The 25,771-nt window shown below is 47.8% G+C and overlaps 3 protein-coding genes across 9 annotated transcripts in view; 2 read left to right on the forward strand and 1 right to left on the reverse strand.

Moving 5' to 3' along the window:
- Positions 1 to 13,496, forward strand: part of PMFBP1 (polyamine modulated factor 1 binding protein 1) — a 58,058-nt gene extending 44,562 nt beyond the window's left edge. Inside the window, exons 22-23 of one of the 2 annotated variants that reach the window (XR_012075747.1) lie at positions 11,199 to 12,340; positions 13,024 to 13,496. The gene's annotated coding sequence lies outside the window, so the exon portion shown is untranslated. Of the gene's footprint in view, positions 1 to 5,799; positions 5,995 to 11,198; positions 12,341 to 13,023 lie in introns of those variants that run through there. The other variant, XR_012075748.1, reaches the window with a different exon arrangement.
- On the reverse strand, positions 699 to 17,660 carry DHX38 (DEAH-box helicase 38). Its single transcript, XM_015235527.3, has 27 exons — positions 17,477 to 17,660; positions 15,083 to 15,422; positions 14,535 to 14,722; positions 13,751 to 13,855; positions 13,055 to 13,202; positions 12,794 to 12,912; positions 12,560 to 12,636; positions 11,938 to 12,093; positions 11,242 to 11,403; positions 10,934 to 11,041; positions 10,442 to 10,554; positions 9,916 to 10,053; positions 9,358 to 9,544; positions 9,026 to 9,211; positions 8,508 to 8,648; positions 8,051 to 8,161; positions 7,840 to 7,956; positions 7,544 to 7,651; positions 7,026 to 7,138; positions 6,100 to 6,308; positions 5,837 to 5,991; positions 5,234 to 5,389; positions 5,003 to 5,137; positions 4,670 to 4,795; positions 4,060 to 4,155; positions 2,531 to 2,652; positions 699 to 1,166 (listed from the first exon to the last, which is right to left on the reverse strand). Exons 2-27 carry the CDS (start codon positions 15,403 to 15,405, stop codon positions 1,082 to 1,084), a joined length of 3,684 nt encoding a protein of 1,227 aa, XP_015091013.1. The 5' UTR covers positions 15,406 to 15,422; positions 17,477 to 17,660; the 3' UTR covers positions 699 to 1,081.
- On the forward strand, positions 12,252 to 24,795 carry TXNL4B (thioredoxin like 4B). 6 transcript variants are annotated; one of them, XM_072967652.1, is made up of 5 exons: positions 17,869 to 18,165; positions 19,865 to 20,065; positions 20,724 to 20,891; positions 22,271 to 22,422; positions 24,080 to 24,795. In XM_072967652.1, the coding sequence occupies exons 3-5, from the start codon at positions 20,760 to 20,762 to the stop codon at positions 24,243 to 24,245; spliced, it is 450 nt and encodes a 149-aa protein (XP_072823753.1). In that variant the 5' UTR covers positions 17,869 to 18,165; positions 19,865 to 20,065; positions 20,724 to 20,759; the 3' UTR covers positions 24,246 to 24,795. The 6 variants fall into 6 exon arrangements, with proteins under 6 accessions (XP_072823754.1, XP_072823753.1, XP_072823757.1 ...); XM_072967653.1 differs by lacking the exons at positions 17,869 to 18,165; positions 19,865 to 20,065 and adding an exon at positions 12,252 to 12,340; XM_006199715.4 differs by lacking the exon at positions 19,865 to 20,065 and having other exon boundaries at positions 17,872 to 18,165.
- The last annotated feature ends 976 nt before the right edge of the window (positions 24,796 to 25,771 follow it).

Consider the following 25,771-nt stretch of genomic DNA (forward strand, 5'->3'; position numbering starts at 1 on the left):
GCAGAGGAGAGCTAATAGGAGCGTGAGCCAGGGACCTTGGGGTTCACACTGGGCGCTGGCCCAGTATCCAGGTGCTTCTGAGCCCCAAGCCTTGTCGGGGACTCAGCCCCAACACAGGACCTCCCAGCAGTACACCTGGCAGGACCCCAGCCCTAGGGAGTCACAAAATAAGGACCAGGGGTGACACAGAGGGTCAAATACCAAAAAAGTCGTCAGCAGACTGTAGAGGCTGCTTAACAAGAGAAAAGACTAAGAATTCCAGTTTAAAGATCATCCTTTATGTGAAAACCAGTAAGCAACACTTTACACTATTTTCTATCAATACACAATACATAATGGTAGAAACTTCTGCTATTCTGAGCAATAGATCAGCCAACCCACCGAGGCAGCGGGTGGGCGGCTGCTCACCTTCCTCCTATTTCTCGGCCCCCGCGTCCAGCCTTGCCCTCAGAGCGTGCCCCCTCACCCCCACCACCCCGCTCCCTGTGCGGCTGCCCCAGGCCATTCTCCTTTCCTGTCAGCTGGGTCCCACCTGCCAACCTCTCCTCTAAGAGGCACTGCCTCCTGGAGAACAGAAATAAGGGCAAGCTAAGGTTCTAAGAGGATCCATCCGAGGAAAGTCAGGCCAGGTTCTGCCTGTCCTCTACTGTGTGATTTAGGGCAGTGAGGGGAAGGGAACAGTCAGAAATGCAATAACATTTTACAAACAATAAATTTATTTCCAAATCCCGAATTATAACCAAATTACAGGTCTAGGTCTATCGTGCTGCTTTACACAAGAATTTTAAAAGACAGTCATGGCTGTGTCATTTATACACCAAGTGTCCCAGGGAGTTTATTTGGATGCGGTGGGTCCGGCCACCTCTCGTGGTCCTGACAGCCGCTCTGCGGCCTGACACCTGCACCAAGGAACTCCTCCTTCCTCTGTGGCAGAGCCTGGCCTCAGCAGGTTGCCCAGAGCCATGATGTACACAGATAAGAGCACACAGACAGAAGGGTTCTGTTGGCAGGCCTGGGCGCTCCAGCCACGCGGCTCGGGACTCAACACCTGGCTCCCCACCTCTGCAGGGACAGCCTCAGCTCAGAGCCCAAAGCGGGCTGGTGTGCGGCGAGGGGTCATGGGTTCCCCTTGCTCTTTCCGACCTGGAGTGTAGATCTTTGTGGACCTGGAAACACAGAAGAGGAGTTAGGAATCACACTGCTACTCACTCCAACCAGGATACACAGTAGGACGAGGAGCCTGAGGCCTTGCTGTTTCTAACTTTGTGTGAGCAGACTCTGGGGCTGAAGGGTCTTCTCCCCCAGCACACCTCCACCCCCTTGCCTTCCCCATTTGTGATTAGAGCAGAATAAGGTATCACCTCTTTCTGATATCCACTAAGGCATGTCATAAGATGGACTCTTTTTTAAAAACCTCTTTTCATATCTCCTAGGTGAGCTATGGAGGTAGCCTTCCATCCATCTCACCAGGGCACCACTCCAGCTGTGTAATAAAGACACTGGCTGGCCTTTGTCCCCAATTCCTGGAGGTAATCTCTAAACCCTTGGAATTTCCCAAGGGACTAGAGTGTCTCAGTTATTCATGGTGGGCCCCTCAAACCACATCTGATAGTTAATGCAAATGAGATTGAATCAGGATGGTGGCTGCCCAGGCCAGAAAAACCAACCATGTGACTAGAGGGCTGTGCTTCGAGCCTTGTGCTATCGGCCCAGCCTCTGGAGAGGGAAAAGCAGCTGGAGACTAAGTCAACACAGGGGTGCTGATTCAATCCACATGCCTATGAAATGAAACCCCAGTAAAACTCTGGGCACCAAAGCTCAAGTGAGCTTCCCTGGTGGCAATATTCTGTGTACTGTCACACATCAATGTGCCAGGAGGGTAATGTGGCCCTGAGGACAAAGGAAGCTCCACATATGGGACCCTCCCAGACCTCACTTTATGCATCTCTCCATTTGGCTGATTCTGATTGTGTCCTTTTGCTATTTAAAAAAAAAAAAAAAAGCTGCAATCCTAAGTATAGTACTTTCCTGAGTTCTGCGGGGTATTCTAGCAAATCATCAAAACTGAGAAAGCCCATGGGAACCCATGTAATGAGTTGGTCAGAAGTTAGGGTGACCTTGGGTACCCAACTTGCAGGTGGTGACTGGGGTGAAGGCAGTCTTACAGAGGGCTGTGCCCTTCACCTGTGCAGTCTGACCTAACTCCAGGCACCAGCACAGACGCAGGAGCCCAAGGCTCTCTGTACCACTCCACTTTGGTTTCCAAGCCCTAGCCTGTCGAGAAAGCTGTGGGACCTATTCTGCTGCTCTAGCCCACCTCCTGTACAGACAGTGACCAGGAGTTGCAGCTGTTATCACTGACCCTTGAAAGTGTGTCCGGAAGTCCTCCCATCTCCACATGCAACCAGTCGACCAGTCACCAATTCACCTCTGCACATTTAACTTCTCTTAAATCATGACCCTGCCTCAGAGCCTGGTCCATCCAGCAGGTGGGCTCCATCCCAGCCAGAGTCCCAAGGCCCCAGCTCACCTGACACTGCCCAGGGGGCTGCGCTTTTCCTGCTCCTGCCGCCGGGCCCGCAGCTGCTCCTCGGCCAGAGCCATCTCCTCCTCCATGGCAGATGCTTCCTCTTTGGCCCGTCGGCGGTTCTCCTAGAAAACAGAGAGGTACCAGGGTCACTGGGGACCAGCGAGTGAGGAGCCTGGATCTGCACCCATCTCCCTGCTGCAAGCCAGGTGCTGTATAGACTGCACCAGCTCCCAGAGGCAGGGACATGCAGCTCCCTGCCCCAGCACCAGGGCCGAGGCCTGTTTTTCTCACTGACTCAGGATGAATATTGGACAACTCAGTCCTAACCCTGCCATCCTTCAGCCCTCCACTCAATTCAGTAAGTGCTTATATGCTCTTAGCAAGTTCACAACCGTGCCAGGAAGTATAGGAAATAGGGAAGACATGACTTGCGGCTGGAGAGAACGGACATAGGAAGGCGTGTGCAGGCCCAGTGCAGGGAGGACTATGCTGAGAAGAGGGGGAAGCAACAGTCTGCAACCTACACAATGAATCCAGGCAATGGCCCCCAATGGACACCAAGAGCATCAGGAGACCGAGGAGTTGGGAGAGAACTGGTAATGGAGGGGTCAGGGGGAACCACTGAGCAATCTTAGAGTCATCAAAAGTGGAACCACCAGACTTTATGTGCCTCCTGACAGGATCTAAAAGGAAGTTCACAGCACTCATGCACCCTTACCCAAAACAGCTGAACCTGAATCTAACCAAGACTGTATATTAATTACTAGCTTACAGAAAATACACGGGATAGTGGCACAAGTTAAACAACACCTTGAGGAAGCAGTCAGCCCCAAAACAGAACATGGAACATTCTACAAGATAAATGAGCTGCTTTCTTCAATTAATAAAAGCCATAAAAAAAGAGTAGGGGCAGAGCTTGTTCTAGAAGAGAAGACTTAATATATACAATGAGAAATTTCAATGTCCAGATCCTAATTCAAGCAAATCAATTATAAAAAATTATCTTTGAGCTAAAAAGGGAAATCTGAATACGGACTAGAGACTCAAGCAACTTTAAGGATTAATTCCATTGAGTGGTATCAGCATGGAAGTTACATTTTATTTTTTTAAAGTCATTTTAAAGACACGTTTTTAAGAATTTATGGGTGAAAAAACACAATGTCTGAGATATGCTTAAAAATATTCCAAAAAAACCCTGATGTGTATGGAGGAGGGTGGGAATGAGAGAAACAAGACTGATAGAATGTAGGTAATTATGGAGGCTAGCTGAGGAATTTATGGCTCATTATATTCTTTTTCTACTTCTATGAATATCTGGATTTTTCCACAATTTTCTTTTTAAGGTACAGATCAAATAACTGGAGTGGATGGGGGGAAATCACACAGACCAGCCTGCCAGGATCACAGCCTTTATGATTGAGAGAGAAATGAGGGGGAGTCAGATGATGATGTGTCCTTAATACCAGGCTGACAAGGAAATGGATCCCAGAGGCAAACAGGCCCTCCACGGAGAAGTGCAGGATCCTTACCTGCCGAGACTTTCCTGCCTGTTTCACGCTGTAGAACATGGGGCCCAGCTCTGCCAGCCACTCTCCATCCACAGCAGTCACACACTGCATGTACTCCTGCAGGCAGAAGGGCCACAGAGCAGTGGTCACAGGACCAGTGCTTTGAGCTGTCCCTCCCAGAGCCATTCCCCAAATAGGAGCTGTGTGGGAAGGGCCCTACCCCCAGCCCTGGGAGGCTAAAAAGGCAAGGAGAGCCCCAGAAACTGGAATTCTAATCTCTTCTCCCATCCAAGTTCCTCCATGCTTCAGAAAAAGCCCCCTAGTGTCCAAGAGAGAAGACCCAGCCCCTTATAAAACCCTTCTACCGCCACCAAAAGGAGCTGCTTGTCCCAGGCAGCAAGCAGGACACAATCCTGCTGTCACCGCCGAGGCCGCTGTAATCCAGAGGTTGACTCTGTACAACCTTCCCCAAACCGCCAACTGAGAACCAAGCTCAACTCCCCTCAAAGCAACGCATGTGGCCTCAAGCCTCCCAAGCTCAAAGCCCATCCCAGAAGGCAGCGAAGGGTCACGAAGGCCTGGCCCAGCCAGGCGGGCCTATGTTGTGCAAGCTCCCTTGGAAAAGACTCACCTTGGTGGTCATGACCAACTCGTGATAGACTATGTAGTCTGGGGTGTAGCCCATTCCAAAGAGGGAGCTGGTGGGGTGCAGGTGGCAGGGCATGCCTGTCCGGATATTCACATACTCCCCGATTCCCTAGGGAAGAGACCAAACAGGTAGCCACAGCAGCAAAACATTGTGCATCTGGGCAGCTACCCGACCCCTCAACACTGTCTTGACACAGGCTTTGAGGGGGAAGCCCAGATCTGTAGGACTGTACAATGAGAAAGGAAGAAACCTGCCCTCGTACAAAGTGTCAGGCCAGGAAGAGGCCATAGTTCCTCCACGCTCCTCTGGGCTCACCTTGAGCTTGGCTGCCTGGTGGAAATAGGCAGCACAGATACACTTCCTGACAATGTCCCAGTCGGTGCCACACGAGGCCAGGCTCATCCGCTGCTGCACCATGATGTCCTTGAGCTGAGCCCGCACCTCCCGGACCTAGAGCAGGACACAAGCAGGCAAGAAGGGAGCCCTTCTTCCCCTGCCTCCCACCCCTCTTACCAACATCCTGCTTCTCTGGGCCACTGCCCCCACCTTCCGCATGGCCTTGGCATGAATGAAATGATCGTTACACCAGATGGTAGAGTAATTATTGTTCTTCCACTGAAGGTAGACATTCAGGTAGGTCAGATGGTCACTCTCAGGGACTGCAAACTTCTCCCGGATTTGATCACTCTCCTCCTCTCGGCCCTAGGAAGGTAAAAGGACCTTTACTCTAAGCACACGGAAATCCAGGCCCACTGAGAAGAGCCTGGAGGTTCTCACACTATCACCTACCCACACACGCAACCCAAAACACATCAATACAGTGCCTTGACGATATAAGGAAAATAAACTCATGTATAACAAAAATATTTATTCTGCAACATGAGGACTCAGGCACAACCATACTAGAAAAAAAATGCTCTTGCAAATTTCCAGAACACTCCCTGAGAACCACAGAGCTAGCCCACCCCTTCCCCTACCCCAACCTGCTTAACATGAAACAGCAAAATCACTCTTTGAAAACTTTGATTCCTGCTCCTCCATTCCATCCTAATAATACACAGAGAGGGTCTACTCCCCTCTCTCGACCTTTCTGGAGCCCATTTCCCTCCCAGGCCTCTGGGAAGAGAGGAGCTGGACAGCGTCTCCCACCTTGGGCCGGTAGAAGATGGCTGGGACCGAGAGCATGGAGACAATGAGCAGGATCTCGGAGCTGCAGCCCATGTCACAGGACACAATGAGCATCTTGGACAGGGCTGGGTCCAGCGGAAACTCCACCATCAGACGCCCAGTCGAGGTCAGGCCACCTGGAAGAGAGGAACAAACCCAGACGGTCAACAGATACGGCGTGGTAAGAGGGAGAACCCAGGCGCCAGAGCCCACGAGGCCCTGCCCGGCTCCCAGGCCCGCAGCACCTGTGTTGTCCAGGGCCCCGAGGATCCAGAGCTGATACATGGAGTTGAGCATGTTGTCCTCTGGGGGCGGGTCCATGAAGTGGAACTGCAGCAGGTCCTGCACCCCCAGGGATTTGAGCAGGAGCACCACGTTGGCCAGGTTGGTCCGCTGGATCTCAGGCACCGTGGTGGTCAGGAGCTCGTTCTTGTAGGCACTCTGAGTGTAGAGCCTGCCGGGGAGAAGACCCAGTCCTGCCGCACCTTCCACCGTGCTGCCTGGCTGAGCGCCCTGAACACACCCAGCTGCCTGCACGGGAACCAGCGCTGGGCACGTGCACCCAGAACAGCCAGTGCAGGTAAAAGCCACAGGTAAGGAGAAGTCTTCATTTCTCCCCCCACCTCTCCCTTCGAATCACGAATTTCCACCTATTCAAAACAGTTCTGCCAGTTCACCCTTCTGCTGGTCTCCTACGTAACAGCTTCATTTCTGGAACCAGTGAGCCTGGGACTAGAATTATGGCTGGGGTTTGTTTCTTCATATTTTTCTGTATTTTCTGAATATCTATAGTGAATATATTATTTTTAAAAATCAGAACAAAAACGAGAGATAATAATTGGAGGGAGAGGTAAAAAAGAACAACGGTATGATTTGTTCAAATTCATCCTGAGAGGAGGCATACTGTAATTACCGGTCTTCCGCTGCAGGTACATTCAACACGGGGGCTGCAAAGGTGGCTCAGGTGGCTCAGACCTCAGGGCTGCCTGGAAAGGTGACTTCTTCCACTCAGCAGCATGTGATGAGAGGACTAACAAGTGGCAGCCCCGCTGTTGGCTGCCAGCCTCAGGACCAGCGCTAGGGGCAGCATCCCTCTGCTGGATCATACTCCAAACCTGTCTGCCCCAGCCTGGGCTCCACCCTGGAAAGCAGGCTAGCACAGGGCTCCTACCTGAAACACTGACCTGGGCCCGTCCTGCCGGCTCGCCCTGACCTCTGGTTAGCGTTGGCCTGGCTGATAGGGTAGATCTGCAGAGCATCCATGCCAATCCTGGGGTTGAAGACCTAGGAGGCAGCAACAAGCACCTGATTAAGGACTGAGGGGAGAAAGGGAAGCAGCCTTGAGACAGAGACAAACCCTGGTTGCTACACATTACAAAGGGAAGTGTCTTAACAATGCAAGCAGCCATCTTTTGGAACCAGGAACCACAAGAAATTTCCCTGTGAACACCAGCTCCATGACCTCTATTGCATTATTTAAACTGTCTACCTCAAGTTATCACAAGGATTAAATGAATCAAGCTCATGGCAAAGTCAGCACTCAATAAACATTAGGCTCTGAAACATCCCATCACTTCCATAAGCAATGCTCATTCAAGGGCCAAGGACCCAGGGCCTGCCTTCCCACCCCCTTGGATGAGCTACCTCTGGGTGAAGGCCCAGAGCCCCAGTGCCTGTACCTCTTCTTACCTTTAGTTTACAATAACCAGAGTCGATAACAAACATGATGCCGTCAACAGTCAGAGATGTCTCAGCAATGTTGGTGGCAACGATACACTTCCGAACACCATCTGGAGCCTGGAGCCAGACAGGATGTGCAGGGAGGGAAGGCTGTAGGCCCTTGGGTAAAGGAAAGACCCCCACAGGGAGAAGAACACACCCCACTCCTGTGGAAAAGTAACACCCTCCCTTCTCTTGCCCTCCTTTGGGGGAATTCAGGGGGATCCCAGAGCAGGGGCCCAAAACAGACATTCTTGCTGTCGCACCTTCTGAAAGATTTTGGCCTGGAGGTCAGAAGGCAGCTGAGAGTAGATAGGCAGCACGGCCAGGGCGGGCGCGTTCTCCAGTTCTTCCAGATGCTCCACGATTTGGTCTGAGGTCACCTGAGGGCACAGAGAGGAGCCGTGAGACAGCACGGCCCCTAACTCTCACACAAAGGATACACCCATTCTTCACAGTCGTGACCGAGACACGCACCTCAATGTCCTCTTGGCCAGGCATGAAGATAAGGATGTCCCCGGGGGCCCCTGAAAGGTGCACCTGCAGGGACTGCTTCACTGCGGCCTCCACATAATCCTCCTGCGGGGTCTGCAAACCAGCCAGGAACACCATCAGAAGAGAGTGTCGAGGCGAAGGCAGGCCAGGCACCCCTCTGTGAACCTGCAGCCCAGCCCCTGCTCTGGGACTAGCGCCGGCGAACTCAGACTGCTGCACCTATAAATGGGCCTGACTGCCCTCCCTGGGCCCCACACTTCCGCTCCAAAGAAACAATAAAACAAAACCTCCCCAGAAGTAGTCCTTCCCCCCTGAGCACTGGAGCTGCAGGTTCCCACCATTACCACAAAACCTTTTCCAACTCAGTACCCCACCCCACAGCCCCAAACTGGCTCCTCATCAGAGGTCAGGGTCAGGTTCAAAAGAAGGGCCTCAGTACCTTGCTGAAGAGGATGTCAACAGGGAAGGTACGACCAGGGATATGGAAGATGGGGACATTCCCAAAAAAGGAAGCAAATTTTTCTGCATCCATAGTGGCCGATGTGACAATGAGCTTTAGGTCTGAGCGCCGAGCCACCACCTAAGAGAAGAGGTCGGTAAGAGGTTTCCCCATAGGCTTGGGACCCATGACTTCCGCCCTCTAGTCTCATCAGCGTCACTTCCAAATGAAACAGAAGCAAAAGCTGACAAACTGGATCATTAGATTCGTAACAACTCTGTAGACTGAATCCACAGAGCCGCAGCCAGGAGAACCATGAGTCACTGAGCTGAGCAGGAACAGAGTAAAGCGCAAAACACTGGGTCTGAACCCCACAGCCAGGGGCCTCAGAGGAAGCTCTGGCAGGTCAGAGTCCCCCTCGGCTTCTCCAGGCTAGACCCCAGTGTGCCCAGAGAGCCTCCAAGCAGCGCACTGGTCCAAGCCCCACAGGCACAGAGGGGTGGACCCACAGCCCTCACCTCCCGAAGCAGCCCAAAGAGCACGTCAGTGTTGAGGGAGCGCTCATGGGCCTCGTCCATGATGATGGCACTGTAGTGATCCAGGTCCGCCTCCCGGAGGGACTCTCGCAGCAGGATCCCGTCAGTCATGTACTTGATCAAGGTGTTTTCTGAGGTACAGTCTTCGAAGCGGATGGCATAACCCACCTGGAGGCCAGGGAAAAGGCTCAGAAGCTCTGGACACCAGCTCACCACCAGCACACCCCGAGCTGGGCCCAAGTCTCAACAGATCAGCTCAGATAAAGGAAGCCACCGGGTAGTAACTACAAAGCTCGGCCCTCCTGCCCACTCACCTCCTCGCCAAGGTTTCCCCCCATCTCTTCACTGACTCTCTTGGCTACTGACATGGCAGCCACACGGCGGGGCTGGGTGCACCCAATCATCCCATAGTCCGTGTAACCATCTTCATGCAAGTACTGGGTCAGCTGAGTGGTCTTACCACTCCCTGTCTCCCCAACCACGATCACGATGCTGTTATCTCTGCAAGAGAGAGAAGACAACGGGTGAATCAGCCCAAGTGGGAGGCCACCTCCTATCCCCACCTCTAGCTATCCAAGGAGCCTGCTTGCTTAGAGAGGAGGGTTTCCCTGGGAAAACAGTCTTACACTGAAACACCCTGGAAAAGTCTAGAAGACAGTAAGGTTTAAACAAGTGAGCTAAAACGAAACAATGCCGTCTTGCTTACTTCATGCAGAGTAGCCCAGGGCACCCAGGTCAGGGAAAAAATCCTTCCCCTGCTCCATCAGATATAATGCCCAAAAGAAAAGGAGCTACAGCGTGCACACAGGAGAAAGGACACACAGGACCCCCAACTCAACACTGGAATCCCGGCCCAGGGCGGACGGAGTCACCTGATGATCGTGAGCAGCTCCTGCTGCACCGCAAAGATCGGCAGGTACTGCCTCTGCTCCAGAATCGACTTCTTCTTTGCAAATTCACTGCTGGCTTCACTCTTTTTCTTCATGTGGTCTGCAAACTTCTGTTCTGTCCTGAGAACACACAGCAGCCTCTCAGCATCCTGCGCAGTTTCCTGCATCTTCCTTCCTGACTGGGATACTGCCTTTCTTCTGACACCCAAAAGTGAGAACTGCTTCAAATATGCAATACATCTTTGAGATGCAAGAGCTGCCAGGCAATCTGAGGTGCTGCTCATCTTTTCTGGCCTAAGGGACCAGACTGCTGTCAGAGAATCCGTCATCCACAACCTACTCATCACCCCCAGACAGCTGCATACAGCTCAGAGGAGTTAGATTAGCAAATGGGCAAATCCTCTGCCCTGAAAGAGTTCAGCCAGAAGAGGAGCTGAAATCCACAAGTCATTACCTTGTACAGAACAACCTCGGGCAATTTCAGCACAAGTGCTGGCAAGACTCCTACCTATAGTCCACTTTACCATCTTCGGTCAGAGCTTTATCCGGCTCTTCCTCTTTTTTGACGCCCATTATATCTCCCAATTTGGTTCCAGCCAGTTCCCAGTGTTTGTGCTGAGCCTGAAAAAGACAAGAAAAATCAGTCAGCTCTATCCTGTGACACTTGACTGCAGTCAATGGAAAATCAATCCCATCGGGCAAAAGACTTCATCTGGCAGGAGGGACCTTCCCTCACGGCAGCAGCATTGACGAGCTGGGCCTTCCAGTGTTCTGCCTCGGGCTCCAAGCTCCAAGACACCAGGCCCCTGGCTGCCTTAACTGAGGCCCTGGGGGAGGAATGCAAATCCCTGCCCCGAGGGCTGATTCTTGCTCTCTGAGTGTCCTCTAACTGTCAAAAAGAACCCTACCTGTGAGGTGAAACAATCTTTACAAAGAAGAAGAAAGGAAAAAAAACAAACACACACAGAGACTCCGTGGCCCCAGAGGACAAGAAACCAACCTTTTTGCGTTCCTTTTGTTCCCTGTGCTTCCGCACTGTTTGACTGCCTTTCCGAGCAATGATGGCCAGGTCAGAAGTGGCATCTTTGACTGGAATCACAGGCTCTGGCTGCAAGAGGTTGAGGGAAAAAAGAACTTCCCCACTGATCATCAAACTCAGCAAGAAGGTCCACTCAGACCGGCCCTAGTAAATGAGGGGCTGCTACCCTGTTGAGATGGGCCTTTTCTCCTCTTTTCCTTTTTCTTTCTTTCTTTTTCCACTTTAGGTCTCTCTGAGCTCTCCTCGCCCAGACCACAAAGGAACCTCACCTGCTTGGTGAAGACAATGCGCCCGTCCAGAAAGGGAGGGACCAGGTTGTGCACCATGAGATGCACCTTGGCTGCACTATCCTCCTCAAAGTCCTCGTCCACCTCCAGCCGATGGACCACCCCGCTGGTGAGCATGCGGTTGGTCTCCCAGCGCTCGTTATCCTGTGAGGACACAACAGGAGGCCACACTCAGACTGCAGCCACGAGGTCGTCCTGAAAGGTCCCAGCAAGACCACGTATCAGGTCCTGACAGAAGGGCTACGGGGGCCACAGAGACGTCACAGGCCTCTCCACCTGCGGCTCCGTAGACAGAGGAGTCGCTGATTCCAAGTCACCTGTGGTACTTTTTCCAAAGGACAGCCCTTTATATGTAAGTCAGAACCTCTACATCAACACACAGATGGTGACTGCCCCCACCCCGACTCAGAGACACAAAGGACACAGACCACAGAGCCAGGTCCCACCCTCCGACTTCCTATCAACAGCACCTCTCCAGGAAGGACTGCAAAAGAGAGAAGTTATGATCTGGGTTGGGTTTTTTTAAGCTATTAAGGGCTCATGGCCCACCCCTCTACCTCCAGAGGTGTCTTGACCTCTGTTACTTCAGCGACAGGGAGACAGGCTGTGCTGTCGGCGGTGCATGTGACTTGCCGCTTCACCAGCTGAATGTGCTCCGACTACTGTGGGCGGCCTCACCTCATTGATCTGTCTCCGCTGAGCCGAAATGCGCTTCTGCTTCTGTTTATGCAGGTGCTGCTCCCGCCTCCTCACGTAGTCCTCGGAGGAGTAGGCCAGGGGGTTGTGGAACTCATCATACCCCTCATCCATCATGTACCAGTCCCGGTCAGCTTGCTGCAGCGTGAGGGACACAGCAATGAGAACAAGCGCCAGGTCAAGTTTATGTGCAAGACGTGGCCAGAAGGGAAGGAGATGTTTGGTAAGAAGTCACTGGGCAGTGGAGCAACCCTGGTGACAGGTGCAGAAGAGGCCAACCTGCGGGAAGATGAGCCACCTGGAGAAGCAGGGTTCACAGGGCAGCCCACTGTGACAGCACTTCTTAGATGTACCACACGGTGGCACCAGCACACAACTAAAAATGGTAGGTCTGACCTGCGTCAGGTGAGAAGTTTCCCCACATAGGCTGCGCCTCCAGAAACAGATTCCAGAGCTTCATGACTGAACGTGGCTCAGCCACCCTGAGACTGTCCCATCCACTAGAGTGTCATTCGTGGCCCTGGTGCTTTGACAGCCCTGTCACCCACTCACCCACAGATGGCCACCACCCCCCCATTCAGTTCCTCTGAGATGTAGTTTTTACCCTCTGGTCATCCTCCCATTGCTGCCGTTCCTCCTCTGTGTCAAATGAAATTCCTTCTTCGCCATCCTCACGTCTTCCTGAGGGAGAACACGTAGTGGGTCTGTCTGCACGGCCTCAGCTCACTCCAGTGGCCTCAGCAGACCTGCTGAGCCACACAGCCCCAGCACAGCTGTGCTCAGCCCCACTAGAATTATCTCCCCCACTTTCCTGCCTCCTACCTCCACCCTGCCTTACCTCGGCCCCTGGACAGACGTGGGGTGGACCCCAGGTGCCTTCTGTCATCAGCCCACTCATTGTATTTGTAGGATGGGGTTGGCAGAGGTGTGTCATCTGAGTACCTGCTCCTCACAGACCTGGGAAACAGTACAACCAGTCTCACTAAACATTGCTAAGCAGAGACCTGTTCCCTAGCCACCATCTGGCCTCCCGGCCCAAACCACACCCACCCTGTGTCACCCATCCAGGGAACCTGGGCTGCTCCACTCAGAACATCACCTGTCCCTATCTCGACTGGACACCCGATGATTCCGCTCAGAATCCCGATAGGAAGGCGTTGGGGAGGGCGATTCCCACTGCGAGCGCCTTGAAGAGCCATAGCCACTGTCCTCCTCCTCCCAGGTAGACCGTGAAGGGGTGGCTGCATCTGGGGCCACAAAAGACACACCCACAGGAGACATCTAATCTCACTAAGACATGGCTCAATAACCATTAGGTGAAAGTCAGTTTCCCAAGTTTCTTTCTTTCACTATTTATAAACTTTGCACCTCTTTGTAATGGATAAGGTAGTTTTGACAGCTTTTAAAGATATACAAATTTTAATGGTCCAGTTTTCATCTGTGTTTATAACAACATTTTAAGGAATATCCCATTTATCTCTGCAAACATCTCTCTCTTGAATATACATATTTCTTTATAATAAATCCTTCTTCTGCCCCCACCGGCTCCCTATTTTTTTCTGTCATTTGGGAAACTGCCCATTCAGCAAACTGGCCAATCATGTTGAGGGAGCATTTCCATCTTGACAGAGAAGTCCACAGCCTTCCCAAATGAATCAACTGACTCAGAACCAAGTATTCCAAGAAGTTCATGGTGGAATCAGGAATTCTCACCCGATCCCATGAGGATGGGAGCCCCTCACCCTGCCTCTCACACTTGTGACCCTCACAGACCGCCACAAGCAGTTTGGCCCACCTTTTGGCCGGTGTCGTGGGCTCTCAGGTTCACTTCTTCTGCTGCTGCGCTCTGACCCTCCATCCCGCTCCGATCTGCTGCTGTGCCTGCTTCTATCCCGCTCATCTGTTAAGAGTCAGGCAGAGCTCAGAAAACACATGTCCCATCCTAACTTCCACCCATCTTCACCTTAGAGAAAGGACAGGCCTCCCCACTCACTCACAGGTGCAACCTCACTGCTCTAATGCGATCCAGGGGCTCCTGAAACTCACATCTCCCCATTCTTTCAAGGGCAAAAATTAGTTACTGGCTAGAAAGTGTCAAACTCACAGTAACAGTTATTTCCTGCAAGAATTCAAACAAGAATAATTACAAGTCTATAGTGAATAGCAGTTTAATAGTTACAAACCTATAAGCTATAGGACTTAAACTAATACTGAGGAAAGCCAGCATTGGATTTCATTTATGTCTAACTTTGCTCCACAGCACTGTCCTTTCCTTCTCGCCAGCACTATTGTCAACTCTGGTTTCTCAAACATATTACCCATTATCACTTTTATCGCCAATTTTCTCAATAAAACGAGGACTATATACTCAAGCAAGGCAGCTATTTTGCAAGTAACAGCACTTTTCTTCAACTGCTTGCTAATCCCAATACCAAACAAGGTCAAAAACAACCAGACTGACAGTATGCAAATAGAGCTCCAAAATTAATGGGTGTTACAAAAACTCCCACAGTGGGAAAGAGGCTGACATGTTCATTCAGATGCTTAACAGGCACAAGGAACCATGCTGAGCAGTTTACCTCTGTCTCTTTTGCGGTCATAGTCTCGATCCCGAGACCTCTCCTTCTTCCGATCCTTTTCTTCTTTGGACGAGGCATAGACACCATGTTCCCGCCTCTCCCGCTCCCTCTGCCGACTGCGCTCCCAAAACTCTTCACTCACACCACCAGGATGGGATGGGGTCTCTACCCGAGCAGATCGATAATGTCTGAAACAGGAAGGGCAGTGGGTAAAAGGCTCTTCCATGGATGAAAAACCTGCCCCAAACCTTTGGTTGTGCCAAACAAGCAACCTGACCTTTTCCACTTTATCTCCCTGGTACAGCAGGCTTGCAAGTGGTGACAACCATAAGCATTTCTAACCTCCATCATTTACTCTTTGGTCACCTTTGAATGTTCCCCCAAATCTGAAGAAAATACCATTTCCTAGCTACTCTCAACGTTACAGAGTTATAGTAATATCATAAAGTCCTAAATGTCCAACAAGAAAACTGAGAGATAAACATGGGATGTTATTTTCTGGCCTCCATTTTCATTCCCTTCGGGGCAACCCACCCTAAGGCCTTTACCTGTCTTTTCGGCTGCTTCGGCCAGCCTGGTCACTGCCCTCCTCCTCAGCATCCCTCTGGTCATCCCTGCTCTCTTCCCAGTCCTTGTAGGAAGAGATTCTGGACTTCTTCTTGTCCTCCCCATCATCCTTCTCCTCTCTCTCCCTCCTTTTCAGGGAAGCCAACAAGTCCAGTCCCAGCAATGAAGGGCGGGGAGCAGGGGCCTTGAAGACATGCTGCTCACTAGCAGCACTTTTGGTCTTACAAATAAGACCGCCAACCTGAGAGTCCACATCAGTGCCTTCTAATCGATGGATTGAGGCATCCTCACTGCTGTCCTCCATGACAGGCTCTGGGACTTCTGTGGAAGGAAAACAAACCATCTGATATTAGACATAAGAAGGGAAAAGGCTTGGCTCTGCAAATGCCAGAGTAACTGTAGTTATAGGTATACTTGGGGGGGTTGACCTCCCCATCAAGACCAGAATTCCTTTAGTTACCTCTTGCCAAGACCTGGCCATCAAATCATTGACAATTTCGAAAGATCTTCCTACACCCACCCCAACACACATCAGGGATACACATATACACATAAACATACACACACACACACACACACACCAGGATCCAAGACAGTATCATCCAAGCAAGAAGAGACCCCATTAAGGGACACTTACTAGAGAATGACAGCATCTACAGAGGGAGCACAGGGAAAACACTGCTAGGTTTGAAATCAGAAACCTCAACTAGAACCCAGGCTCTTGACATTTTCTACCGGTATGATTGTAAGCAAGAAACTTAATTGTGGCTTAGGCATAATTTCTGTATCTGCAAAATGGAAATACTTTTTGCTCTAATCTACGGGGTTACTATGAGAATCAAACAAGAAAGTGTATGTGAAAATAGGCTGTAAAGTTACACAGTTACAAAATATCATTGTTACATTATTTCATCTGCTATGCTCCTATAGCCTGATTGAGCTCCTCACCATTGTTTTTACACAAATTCTTCCTCTTCTCCCTTCCTTTAAACTACAGACACAGCAGAGCAGAGACGCTGACATGTAAGACTACCATCCATACTTTAATGGATTTTGGGGACCAGTTGTGTTTTATAGAAAAGAATTACCTCACAGCAGTCAAAATCTGTTTAATAACAATTCATGTTCACGAAAAATATTGATGAGAAACACCAGGCTAGGAAATGGTATTTCTGAAAAGTATTTAGGTGACTATAAGATTTCCTGGCACTACCTTGTAACAAATTCCTCTTTGCCTCCCACTGTACACCATCTATTCATAAACATATCTGATTCCGACTACCTGAATAATTTCCCTCATTCCAACAAGTCAGTGAAGCAAAGAACTGTCAATGGTGTAGAGTATCAATAGAATCTAGAATGTTTCACCCAGCTCTAATTAACATGCACAGCTCCATAGAAGAACATTGCCAAAAAGATTGAACACATAGTATGGACCCAGAAAAAAGAGTTGCATTTTGAAAAATGCCATCAGGTTGAAGAGAAAAGGGAAAGCTACCTATGGCGACATCTGTACTCATGAGAGGAAATCTAAACAAGATAAGATACACAGGCTTTGCTCAGCAGTAGTCTGAATTAGGAAATATAACCTTAGAATGTCATTCTATGCAAGAGAGAGAATAGTGTCTGTCTTGTTGACTGCTATGCCCAGTACCTAGCAAAATAAATATTTGAAGAATAAATGAATGAATGAGTTTAAACTGATTAAAGGAGACAGGGAGCCAAAAATTTCTAGAGACAGTAAGGAAAGATACCAGTAACACAGAAAAGGAATATGATGGGACAACTAGCAGCTAGGAACAAACAAGGAGTTAAATGCTGGATTGTGAAGAAGGATTAATGGCAAAGAAGCCACAAGAGGCAGAGAAAAATAACGAAAAAAGAAACAGGATATACCTATTCAGCAATCGTTCACTGAGCACCTTCTGTGAGCCAATCGCTGTTCTGGGCATTAGAGATAGAGAACAAAACAGACAAATATCGCGACCTTCTTGAAGTTAACATTCTAGGAGAAGATACGGCCTGATAGAGACACTACTGTGATAGAGAAGAAAAAGACAAAAGAAGCCCTGCTGGGCTTGGTGCCCGTCTGGGAGTGGGCTAATGGGGAGGTCTAAGGAAGGAAGCGGGGTGACTACCCCCCCACCAGGCAGCATCCAGAACCTCAGTGAGGCCGCCCAAGATCTAAGCTGAGCAAGGAAAAAGGCTGGGGCAGGCAGGACCTGTGCAGCATCCCTACGGTGTGTAAAGCAACTTGGGTGACAGGGACAAGACTTTACAAACCCGGCTTGAACCTGAGCGAGGGACCGATATCCGCCGCCTGGAGCTGCCACGATTGGCGAAGGAAAGGTCGGAAAAGAAGAAGGGACACTCACCTCACCAAGCCCGACTCTCGGGACCTTTTGTCCCTGATACTGGGGTACTGGCGCCGCCACTGCTTGCTCAGACCGCCTCAGAGAGCCAAAATCCTCACCTTCAAAGCCGCCATTGTTGTCCCTTAATACTTTGCGCGGCCCCTTCTATCCGTCCGAAGATACCATCGAGAGCAGCCCGGAAACCGCCTGTTCCTAGTGTGGGACGGAACGCGACCAGGCTCGCAAGGCTAGTCTGTCGTCCCCTGGGACTCTAATCAGAGACACTTCCGGGTCTCCTTCCGACCAATCACGCTTAGCCTAAGACGCCAGGCCCCGCCTCTATTCGAGAGATGAGAGGAGGAAGGAAAGAGATCCGTCAGGTTTAATAAGGGCGGAAGTGACCCTAAGGCTTCCGGTAGAGCCGGTGCAGGTGGGCGGTCACTAAAATAGCCTCTTCTGCTTATTGGACTGTTGAGCGGGGTCGACCGCGCGTTCATCACTGCGCCTGTGCATTTTCTTTTTCCGTTTCCGTCCCCTTTAATGGTCGGCCGACGGTTGCTAGGCAACAGTCCCTGGGTTACTTCGGATTAGGGTCGCCGAGGCGGTTCCGGCGGAAAAAAGGACTTGCCTTAGTCTCGGCTTTTTGGAGAAAGCGTCGGAGTTGCCGACAGCCGTGAAGTGGAAGAGAGGGAGGGATTTGAACAAATAAAGTAAGTGTCGTTTTCCCTGGCAGTTGTGGGCCAGGAGTAGCCCAATCACAGGCATCATTAAAAATACGTATGTCGGATATTTGGGAAAAATAAAGACGCCTGCCCCAATGTAAGTCAGTCAGTCGTCTCTTCACACGACGAGATAACCTTTGGTGATGTTTGGGAATATTCATTTCTAGTTGTTTTTCTGTGTGAATATGTACATATGCATATGCTTAGGTTTTGTACACTTTGTATACTCCCGTGTTATAACTTGTTTTATCATGAGAATTTTTCAAGTATCTGAATTGTACATCTCTAGCATAGTATATAGTGACAGTACATTGCAGGACTGTACTATCCTTTTGTCACCAATCCCCTACTGTTGGCTTTTGAGGCTCTTTCCAGTTTTTCGCCACTGTAAACGTGACAAATATCCTTCTTACATGACTCTCTGTGTACATGTCTAATTATTTACTAGGAATTCTCAGAAATTGAATCGTTAGTCAATGGGTATTTCAGGGTTCTTTCTAGAAAAATTTTGCTTCTCTGCATTGCAGCAGGGATTATGAACGCCTGCCCCTTCACTCACACCTTGCCATTATTGTTTAATCTTTGCCAATTTAATGACTTTTTAAAATATATCTTTTCATTTGCTTCCTTCGCTTACTAGAAAAGCAGAACTTTCCAAATATGTTTGTCCAATAGTACTTGTTCTTTTGTGAATCCTCTGTTGATATCCTTTCCTATAGGCGTTTTCTTAGGTGTAGTCGCAGTTTCCTTCTCCTCTTTTCAACATTAATCCAGTCCCACTCTCTCACACCCTCACCTCCCCGCTCCCTCTTGTCAGCTTTGCTCTCCCCTCACTTTCTTCTCTTTATCAGTAGCATGCAGAAGTTGCTGCAGAGTTCTAGTGGTGGGGCAGATTCGTCTTCTCTTTGACTTCTCCTTTCATCAGTAATTTGTTCTGCCACCTATATTTGTTGAAATCCCATCTGGCAGTCAGCTTCCTTATTTAAAGTATGACCTATTATTGGGACAGTATCATTTACTATATGAATTTTTAGGGATTCATACCTTAAAAATGTGATTTGTCACTGAAAACGGGGGAGTTGGAAAGAGAGAGAAGGAAATCTTCCTTTTCATAGTGTTAGACAACTTTGGAACTGAATTCAAAATGTAAAGTATCTCAGTGGAGTCTCTCGTGGATGATCAAAAATAAAATTCCTTGATCAAAAAGTTCCTCAATTATAAAAATAGGGTTTATTGCAATAGAAGGAATGCTGGACTAGAAATTTGGCAGTGTGGATTCTAGTCCTTGTTCTTGTAGCTAGAAGTGTAACTATAAGCAAACTAGTTGGAGATTGAGGGTCTCCTTCTAGCTCAGTATTTTAGGATTTGTTTCGTGTGTGTGTGTGTGGTTTTGACACATTCTTAATTTGTTTGCCATGTGATGAGGTACACGTCGTAAGACATACACCAAGAAACTTTAAGTCAGGGCTCGATAATGCAAGTGTCTGTCAATAAAAGACTTTAAAAAGTATGGTACATGTATGAAATAGGATGTCTCTGTGACAAAAAAAGTGTTAAGTTTTCTATATAGAGATATGAGAAGATCTTCGTGTGTTAGGTAACGTGCAATGTGCAGAAGAGTGGGTAAATTGTGTGTGCTGGGCATCTGTCGTTTGCCCCTCCAGATTCACTCTTCCTCCTGCTCTAGATTGCTCTGGACCGCTCCTGGGACCAGGAGGCTTGCCTGCCTCCCCAGCTCCCCTGCCCTCTTCGGTCCAGTTGGAGTCAGCCAGTGGGAACATTGGGAGGGGACCAGAGAGAGAGAGGAGAGTGACTGCATCGCTGAACAGCAAGCCAACCTCCTATAGAGCAGCCCCCTCTGTCCAGCAATCTCAGCCACACAGTTCTGGTAACACCTCCCTCCCGTGGCTCCTGCCAGCCTAGGAGTGAGAACAATGCCCACTGTTACTAGCCCCAGGGTACTGCACCACACCCTGCAGTTTCCCTACACCCTGCCTTAATGAAAGTCTTCAAATTGCCAAATTTGAGGACGTCTTCTCTTCCCTGCTGGAACACTGACTGATGGGATACACTCTTTTGGGTAAAACAGGGAGAAAACATAGGAACGTGTTTTTTTTGGTTTTTTGTGTGTAAATGCATAACAGAACTCTGGAAGATACATGGGAAGTAATGAAAGTAGTTGCCTGGTAACCACTTGCAGAGCAGTGGGAACTAGGCCAGTTGAGGGGAGATGGAGAGAGACTTTTCACAGTGTACCTTTCTATATTGTTTCTTTTAAACCCATGATCTTACTTGCCACCAGTTTGTGCATTTAGTGTTTCTTTTACTTTTTCGATACTGTGTTGTGTGAAATCTTTTTTCCTCTGGAAAAAAAGGTACACATGACACCTACTCCAAAAATTTTTTAAAAATTGTAAAATGATTATAACTCAATAAAAAAAAGTTAAAAAAAATAAAATCAATGTTTATATAAGAAAAAACTGAAAAAAAATTTAATTAGGACTCAGGCGCTTAATCTGTCTTTAAACATTGCAACTTTATTTCAGGCTGACACTGAGGATTGATATTTTGATTATTTCAAGATGAGCTTCCTATTACCCAAGCTGAGTAGCAAAAAAGAAGTAGACCAGGTGATAAAAACTACCGCAGAGAAGGTGTTGGTTCTCAGGTTTGGCAGAGATGAGGACCCCGTCTGCCTGCAGCTAGATGATATTGTAAGTGAATTTTTTGAGTAAATGATTTTTATTAAAACTTTATACATTCTCACTTCAATATCTGCAAAGCACATGAAAGGGAACAGTCAGGGCTCGGAGATGTAGTTCATTTGTTAGCACACTTTCACTCAGAGCTGGTGGTGTGCCTTCCCTGAGCAGAACCCACAAATCTCCAATTGTGCGGAACCTGTCCTGGATGTCCTTCCCCGCTAGCACCGGTCAAACCTCAGTTTCACCAACAAGACAATGGAAGACCAGAAACATAATTTACTGACAAACATCTGTGAACATTATTTTATCCAGTGCTCACAACAGGGGGATAATTACAATTACTGTTCCCAAGAGGGGAGGTGAGTGCCAGGGAGGTCAGGTGACTTCCCACAGGCACAGAACCACTAAGTTGCAGAGCTGAAATTTGAACTTTGTTTTCTCTGCCTGCAAATATCCTTTTCTAGTGTGCTGCCTCCAGTGTGTGCCTGATGATAATCTCTGATTTCACAAAGCATCTTCATACTGATGAGTAGGGAGGGGAGTATGGGACAGAGGGAGCTCATCCTTGTCTCTGTTTATTATGGAGAGAGACTTACCCAGGACTAAGACTTCACCCACCATTTCTGTTGCTGCCACCCACAGTGTGGGTCCAGTGTAAGACTCTCCATTACTGTGGTTATAAATGAGTGTGTGATGTGTTAACCCTGGGGGCTTGGGGCGGGGGGGTCAGCACGTTGTACCCTCTGCTGTAGCGAGGAGGAGGGAATATCAAAGAGGTCAAGAATGTCGACTCTGAAGCCAGGCTGTCTGAGTTCAAATCCCATCCTTACTGCTGACTAGCTGTGTGACCAGGGGCAGGTGACTTCCCTGTGCCTCGGTTTCCTGGTCTAGGAAATGGTGACTACAGTAATGCATACCTCACAGGAATGCTGTAAGGATTAAATGAGCTAACAAGTATAAAGCACTTAGAACATTTAGCACATAGTAAGTGCCATGTGTTTGCTATTTTTTTATAATTATCATTTATGAGATTTCATAAATTTGGAGGAATTTAAGTGTAGTACGTATTTCTGAGTTGTTTCGGTTTTTATATAAATGAGCATGAATTTTATAAACCCATAAAATGTTTATTAAAACTTCTTACAATCAAAACTAGGAAAAAATATATATATTCACACAACTTACCCGAGGCCCTCTTATGACCCTGCCAACAGTGATTCAGACTCTGAATGGTAAGGTTACACTGTGTCTAATGTGAAACTCAAAACAGGCTAGGTTGTTGGCCCAGGAATTTGGCCCAGAACAAACACTGTTCTAGTAAAAAGGTTCACAGAAGAAACATTAACTGCTTCTCATGCTGTAACCTACATCTGTCTCTTTATTTGCAGCTTTCTAAGACCTCTTCTGACTTGAGTAAAATGGCTGCTATATATCTGGTAGATGTGGACCAAACTCCAGTTTATACACACTATTTTGATATCAGTTATATTCCATCTACGGTGTTTTTCTTCAATGGGCAGCATATGAAAGTGGATTATGGGTAAGTTCGATTGACAAGTTATCCCAGTCTTAAAAGTTTCTTTTATCTAGGCAGTTTGAGTAACTATCTTATTTGCACGTAATGGAGGCTGTGTGAGTCTTATATTGGTATTATTTCCTCAACTGATGCCCTCTCTAATTTTGTCTGTGAAACTCTGGTGCAAAATGAGAGCGTCTCCAGCATGAATGGCAAATTTTGATTTGCTACCCAAGTGTGACAGAGAAGTGCGGCCTGGGGAGCACCCCAGCGTCCTGCAGCGTGGGGAATATAGAGCCGCTTTTCAGAAGTCTCCCGGGGATTTTACTTGAAGCAAAACGCGTCATTGCTCTCAAACTTGTGGAACCTGTAGGCTGCACCTGTGAAAGTATTCCTTCAGCAAATTGTCATGCTTTTCTCTTTGCCACATTTCCTGTCTTCTGCCACTTAGAGAATTTTGAAGTCTTTCTTCAACAAAGTCTGTCAAGAATAAGTAACATGCGATCTTTAATGCCCTCCACTTTATCCAGTCAGCATCCCAGTACTGAATATTTGTTTTGAATGTCTCCGTAGTAATATTTCTTACTGCTATCGAGGGGTCCACTTGTCTAGATCTGTGTCTGCTTTGTCATTATTTGAAAGTGTTAAATATTATCTGTTTTAAGTGTTTTGAAGCTATTTATTCTCCCAGAATACAGTTGACACATGTATTAATTTGGTGAACCTTTTCAGAGGGTGATTTATGATACTACTTACCACCTTAAAACTATGTAAAATTTTTAACCCAGGAACAGCATTTCCAGGAATTTATCTGAAGGAAAATCATCATAAAAGTGGCCAAAAGTGAATATATAGATGCTCATTCATCCCACCATTATTTAGAAAGCAAAATACTTAGAATATAGATGTTCACAAAATAATACTAGATATTAATTTAATATATTAGAGATGCATGTTTAATGATTTTGAAAGAAATTTGTTGTATATTAGTTGAAAAAAGCTCATTACAAGGTAGTTTGTGTGATACGACTCAATTGTGAAAAGAGAAATGCACACACACACAGAGGATAGAAAAATTATATACCAAAATGTGGCCTCTGGCCTCACTGGTAATTTTTTTTCCTAAACAATTTCTACAGTAAACATATTTGATATTTGAAATAGTAAAAAAAAAAAAAAAAAAGTCATACCTACCGCTCAAAAGTATAAATGACTAGAACTGACTAGCACTTGGAGACGGTGACTAACGGACTTTGCACAGTATCTGACCAACAACACAAACCAAGCCCACACCAACACCCAGGAATTCTACTTCATGATGAGTTGAGAAGTGATTAAAATAGATTTTGGAGCGAAAGCTTTTCACGTGGTAGAGCTTACGTGCTCTCCCACGGCCCTGGTTATAGTGATACCAGATAGGCTCTGTAATCACAAATGGAAAAACAGCATCGAGCTTTGTGTCTAAAGTCTCCCTGACAAGAAGAAAGGTAACAGTATAATTTTTTATTGCTTTTGTATTTTATTTTGCAATAATGGACAAGTCTAAAAAAATAAAGATTTATAGCTGAAAAACGGAAGAATAAGAAGAAAGTAACAGAGCTGCTCTTTATTTTATCCTGAAGGTCTTATGAGTGATTATGAAGAGTTCTGAACAAGGTTGTTTCTCTTCTATGCTATTTAGGTCTCCAGATCACACTAAGTTTGTGGGAAGTTTCAAAACCAAACAAGACTTCATAGATTTGATTGAAGTAATTTATCGAGGAGCAATGAGGGGAAAACTTATTGTCCAAAGTCCTATTGATCCCAAGAATATTCCCAAATATGACCTCCTCTATCAAGACATTTAGCACATTCACTACTGTCAAGTTGATGAGAAAGGCACATAGTGAAGCGGTACCTGAATCCAGCTGTGCTGTTTTTCTGGAGTCCTTCAGAAACACGTTCAGCATCCTGGCAGGGAAGAGGTTTGACGTGTATGGAAAATACCGGCCCCCAAGCCGAAGACCAGACTGGCACTGTGACAATCTGGGACGCCTACATGTCCACTACCCGCTGCAGACCTCAGGCAGTCACGTCAGCCCTGGGCAGTTTCCCCAGTGCGGTTATTTCAACTTCTCTTTATATTGTGCTTTTCTTTATTCTTTCAAATAATACAGAATCCTTCCAAACATTAGCTAGTACAGTTTGATTCAACTGTGTTTATTTGACACACAAGTAAAACAGAAAGTCAGTTCCCATAAGAGCAAAAATACTTACCTTCTACCCTAGATGTACACACGCACTCCCCCTGCATCAACCTCAACCCATGCGCTCCTCTACTCATATTTATCTCATGCCTACCTATCTCCAGTCCCTGTTATCCCGGTTTCTCCTGGAATAAACGATTCTCTGCTGATAGGAGGCGAGTTTGTTTTATTTTGGAGTCATTCTGATTCAGGATTTTACAGATATCCCGGTTTGCTCATTTTACTAGCTTTTATATTATTAAATTACCCACAAAGTGAGAACTTGAACCTTTACCATCCAGGACCCAATTTGAGCTAAATAAAGAGTTTAATAAGTAGGAACAGGTCTCTCCCAGAGCTCCGCCTCTTCCTGAGGCAGAAAACTGTACTTCAAAGGCTCAAGACTGGAAAGACATCTCAGAGTTGTTAGCAAGAATTATCATCTTTATAGGATTTGCCTGTTTTAATAACTTAGTGATGAATTCTTGCTCTCCCAGCGTCCCCTGGCACAACCTGCCACCACTTGGGCAAGTTACTGCTGCTCTCAAAAGCTCTTGGGGGGCCAGTGGTACTGACTTTCTAGAATAAGGGAATAGATGCAGAGCCGGAGGGTGGTAGGCCAAGCACCACGTGACCTACTTGGCAGCTCTTGACCTCCTTGCTGACAGAAGCCCAGTTCTGTGCAAGGTAACACTATCACTGCAAGTCCATCCCCTTTTGCCAAATGCTTCCTTTCCAAGCCTTTCCCGTAGGGAGCGGTGACCACGCAACCTGATTCTGACAAACGTGGCGTAGAAAAAAGGCTGCTGGGCACCTCTGTGGCCTTCGTTGATAAAGGAGAGAGCCACTCCAGGAATAAGACAACAAAACCCCTTCACTGCATCTTCTCCTGGCCCCCATTTCCTGCTTCTGTGGAAATCATGATGCATGGCACTGCAGCAGCCATCTTAGGACCATGAGGTGGCCACCACTGGGATGAAAATGAACACGCAGAGAAGAATGATTTAAAAAGAGCCTGAGTCCCTGATGATGATACTAAGCCACAGAGCGGACTTTAGACCTGCCTCCCTCCAGACTTATATGAAAGAATAAAACGTCTTCATTGCTTGTCACTACTGGCTGAACTTTCTATCCCTCATAGCCTTAAT

The sequence above is a fragment of the Vicugna pacos genome, chromosome 9 (genome assembly GCF_048564905.1).
Source record: "Vicugna pacos chromosome 9, VicPac4, whole genome shotgun sequence".
Taxonomy (NCBI): domain Eukaryota; kingdom Metazoa; phylum Chordata; class Mammalia; order Artiodactyla; family Camelidae; genus Vicugna; species Vicugna pacos.